At 45.0% G+C, this 4162-nt stretch overlaps 1 protein-coding gene across 1 annotated transcript in view; it reads right to left on the bottom strand.

The window, feature by feature from the left end:
* The window catches only part of LOC112071103 (glutamate receptor ionotropic, kainate 5), a 22949-nt gene that overhangs the window by 8178 nt on the left and 10609 nt on the right, over nucleotides 1–4162 (bottom strand). The window contains exon 3 of the mRNA XM_070439258.1: nucleotides 939–1061. Within this exon, the coding sequence (XP_070295359.1) occupies nucleotides 939–1061 (123 nt within the window). The remainder of the gene's footprint in view (nucleotides 1–938; nucleotides 1062–4162) is intronic.

The raw sequence follows: 4162 nt of genomic DNA, 5'->3' as shown, positions 1-4162 counted from the left end.
CGCACACTATGTGTGCCATCAAGCCACTTCTTTTGATACATCTCTCTCTCTCTCTCTTCTCTCTCATCTCTCTCTCCTCTCTCCTCTCTCTCTCTCTCTCTCTCTACCCCTCTCTCTCTCTCTCTCTCTCACCCTTCTTGTTCATCGTTACAGTGTCAGGAGATTGAGCTCCCAGGGAGCAGAGCTGAATCTCTCCTCATGTAATTTAACCATCAACCACTTCTTCCATCTGTTTCTCTCTTTACTCCCTTTTGGCCTTATCCCTTCTCACCTCTGTTCTCCTCTTCCCCGCCTCTCGCATTTCTGTTTCCATCACCACCATTCTTTCTGTTTTCTATACTGGTCCTTTGATTATCTTAATTGGCCTTCTCTGCTCTTCCTTCCTTCTCTCGCTTACTTCCTTAAATTCTCCTCTCCTCTCCTCTCCTCTCCTTCTTCCTCTCCTTACCTCTCCTCTTCCTTCTCACCTTCCTTCTCTCTCCTCTCTCTCCTCTTCCCTCTCCTCTCCTCTCTACTCCTCTCCCTCTCTGCCTCTCCTCATCCTCTTCCCTCTCTCCTCTCCAGATCCCACATGCTAAAGATAGGTCCAGAAGGAGACGCCCAGGTTTGCCCTAACCTGCGTTTGCCTCGGTCAGTCTGTTACCCTAGCAACTGAGGACATGAGCCTGGCCGTGGCCAGCCATCCTGCGATCCTTCAGGCTTACCCCTCAGCCAGCGCGTCTTGCTCCAAGGCCGAGTTGAGTACGTGTGTGCACACGCATGTAAGTATTTTGTGTGTTTATTTTAACATTATTATGACATTAAAAAAAAATCGTTTTACTGCTTGATTTCTCCCCATATTGGTAGTTAGTCTATGTTCCCATCGCTGCAACTCCCATATGACTCGGAGAGAGCGAAGGTCGAGAGCCCATGTTGGTCCTTCCGAAACCACGACCCACCAAGCCGCACTGGTGTGCCACTCACCTCCTTCTCTCCGCATATATGACTGACAGTAGAGCCAGAAGCAGGGCTGTTGGCAGGGCCTATCACAGACACCACTCCTTTAGGTAGAATCTGGCACACTGAGAGGAGAGAGAGACAGAGGAACAGGATTCAACCAGCTGTAAGTCTCTTAAAATAAATCACTTTTGTCTGGGTGCTCTGTTAGTCTGGTGGGAATGTATTACTATCTTTGTTGTCTGTTGCTAMAAATGTTGAAGTGCAGTCTATTGTTTCTAATGCTTCTGGACCTCAGAACTCTTACTCACTCCTTGTTTTCTTGTTTAGAAAAGTGTTTAACCCTCTGGCTTGGTTCCATTATGCCACCTTCCCTTCACGGGCAGAGGGAAGGGAGTGGGTTTGTAGAGTGGAACCTAACCATTGCCTACACCTTAAAATGATCTATTTTCCTTAGTGACTGCTGATGGGGAAAGGATGGAAACATAGCAGCAAGGTGGAAACTCCATCTTGCCTACTGTTAGGGTGTGTTCAGTCTGTCAGTCAGTCTGTAAGTCAGTCTGTTCTGTCTCATAGTTAACATATTGRTCAATGATCAGCTCCTGTTACTGATCAATGCCACTGACATACTGATTAAGGCCAACATGTCTTCCTGCCACACTGCACTGTGTCACAGTAACCATGGRTGTTGAACCTAGACAGTAACAGGGAAACGAGAGTCAATGATTGACAGGGGGCAATAATCGCACACATCATGGGGCTACAGTAAGTACAGTGGCTTGCGAAAGTAATCACTCCCCTTGGCATTTTTCCTATTTTGTTGCCTTACAACCTGAAATTAAAATTGATTGTTTGGGGGATTGTATAATTTGATTTACACAACATGCCTACCACTTTGAAGATGCTAAATATTTTTCATTGTTAAACAAGCTAGAAGTAAGACAAAAAAACAGAAAACTTGAGCGTGCATAACTATTCACCCCCCCCAAAGTCAATACTTTGTAGCAATTACAGCTGCAAGTCTCTTGGGATATGTCTCTATAAGCTTGGCACATCTAGCCACTGGCCCCATTCTTCAAGGCAAAACTGCTCCAGCTCCTTCAAGTTGGATGGGTTCCGCTGGTGTACAGCAATCTTTAAGTCATACCACAGATTCTCAATTGGATTGAGGTCTGGGCTTTGACTAGGCCATTCCAAGACATTTAAATGTTTCCCCTTAAACCACTCAAGTGTTTGCTTTAAGATTTGCTGAGGGTCATTGTCTCTGCTGGACGGTGAAACTCCGTCCAGGTTCAATTCTCTGGGAAGACTTGAAACAGGTTTTCCCTTCCAGAAATTTCCCTTTATTTAGCCGCTATCCACAATTTCTTAAATTTCTACCAGTTTCCCATCCCTGCGAATCGAATTTAAAAACCAATTTCCCACACAGCCAATGATTCTGCCACACCATGCAATCACTGTGGGATTTGTTCTTCGGAGGTGCATGAGAGGGGAGATGGAGAGATGTTGGGTTCGCCACAGAACATGCGTTTTCCTTGACTGGCCAAAAAGCTACATTTTAGTCTCCATCGAACCAGGGCACCTTCTTCCCACCCTCATGTTTGGCAGTCTCCCACATGCCTTTTTGGTGACCACCAAACGTGCTTTGTTTATTTTTTTTTAAGCAATGCATTTTTCTGGACCTCTCCGTACAAAGCCGCAGCTCTGTGGAGCTGTATGGCTAAAGTGGCTAATGGAGATACTTCAATTCTCTCTAACAACAACACACGACACGCACACAGCACCACCACGGATGAGTATCTGTCCATAGGCCACTTTAAGCCATACACTCCACAGAGCTGGGCTTTACGGAAGAGTGTCCAGAAAAAATGCCATTGCTTAAAGAAAAAATAACAAACAGTTTGGTGTCACCAAAAGGCATGTGGAGACTCCCCAAACATATGGAAGAAGTGCCCTGGTCAGATGAGACTAAAATGTAGCTTTTTGGCCATCAAGGAAAACGCTATGTCTGGCGCAAACCCAAACATCTCCCATCTCCCATCACCCCGAGAAAACATCCCCACAGTGATGCATGGTGTGGCAGCATCATGCTGTGGGATGTTTTTCATCGGCAGGGACTGGGAAACTGGTCAGAATTTAAGAAATTATGGATAGCGCTAAATACAGGGAAATCTTGAGGAAACCTGTTTCATCTTCCAGAGATTAGACCTGGACGGAGGTTCACCTTCCAGCAGGACAATGACCCTAAGCATAATGCTAAAGCAACACTTGAGTGGTTTAAGGGGAAACATTTAAATGTCTTGGAATGGCCTAGTCAAAGCCCAGACCTCAATCCAATTGAGAATCTGTGGTATGACTTAAAGATTGCTGTACACACCAGCGAACCCATCCAACTTGAAGGAGCTGGAGCAGTTTTGCCTTGAAGAATGGGGCCAGTGCTAAATGTGCAAGCTTATAGAGACATATCCCAAGAGACTTGCGCACTGTATTGCTACAAAGTATTGACTCTTGGGGGGGTGAATATATGCACGCTCAAGTTTTCTGTTTTTTTGTCTTACTTCTAGCTTGTTTAACAATGAAAAATATTTAGCATCTTCAAAGTGGTGGCATGTTGTGTAAATCAAATTATACAATCCCCCAAACATCAATTTTAATTTTCAGGTTGTAAGCCAACAAAATAGGAAAATGCCAAGGGAGAGTGATTACTTCTGCAAGCCACTGTACTTACTGTAGCCCCATGATGTGTGCGATTATTGCCCCCTGTCAATCATTGACTCTCGTTTCCCTGTTACTGTCTAGGTCAACAGCCATGGTTACTTGGACACAGTGCAGTGTGGCAGGAAGACATGTTGGCCTTAATCAGTATGTCAGTGGACTGATCAGTAACACAGGAGCTGATCATTGAGCAATATGTTACTATGAACAGAACAGACTGACTTACAGACTGACTGACAGACTGAACACACCTAACAGTAGGCAAGATGGGAGTTTCCACCTTGCTGCTACCACCTTTTCCCCATCAGCAGTCACTAAGGAAATAGATCATTTTAAGGTGTAGGCAATGGTTAGGTTCCACTCTACAACCACTCCCTTCCTTTGCCCGTGAAGGAAGGTGGCATAATGGAACCAAGCCAGAGGGTTAAACACTTTTTCTAAACAAGAAAACAAGGAGTGAGTAAGAGTTCTGAGGTCCAGAAGCATTAGAAACAATAGACTGCACTTCAAG

This window comes from Salvelinus sp. IW2-2015, unplaced genomic scaffold (genome assembly GCF_002910315.2).
Source record: "Salvelinus sp. IW2-2015 unplaced genomic scaffold, ASM291031v2 Un_scaffold1523, whole genome shotgun sequence".
Taxonomy (NCBI): Eukaryota; Metazoa; Chordata; class Actinopteri; order Salmoniformes; family Salmonidae; genus Salvelinus; species Salvelinus sp. IW2-2015.
The sequence above is the reverse complement of the archived record's forward strand: the minus strand, read 5'-3'. Positions and strand labels throughout refer to the sequence as shown.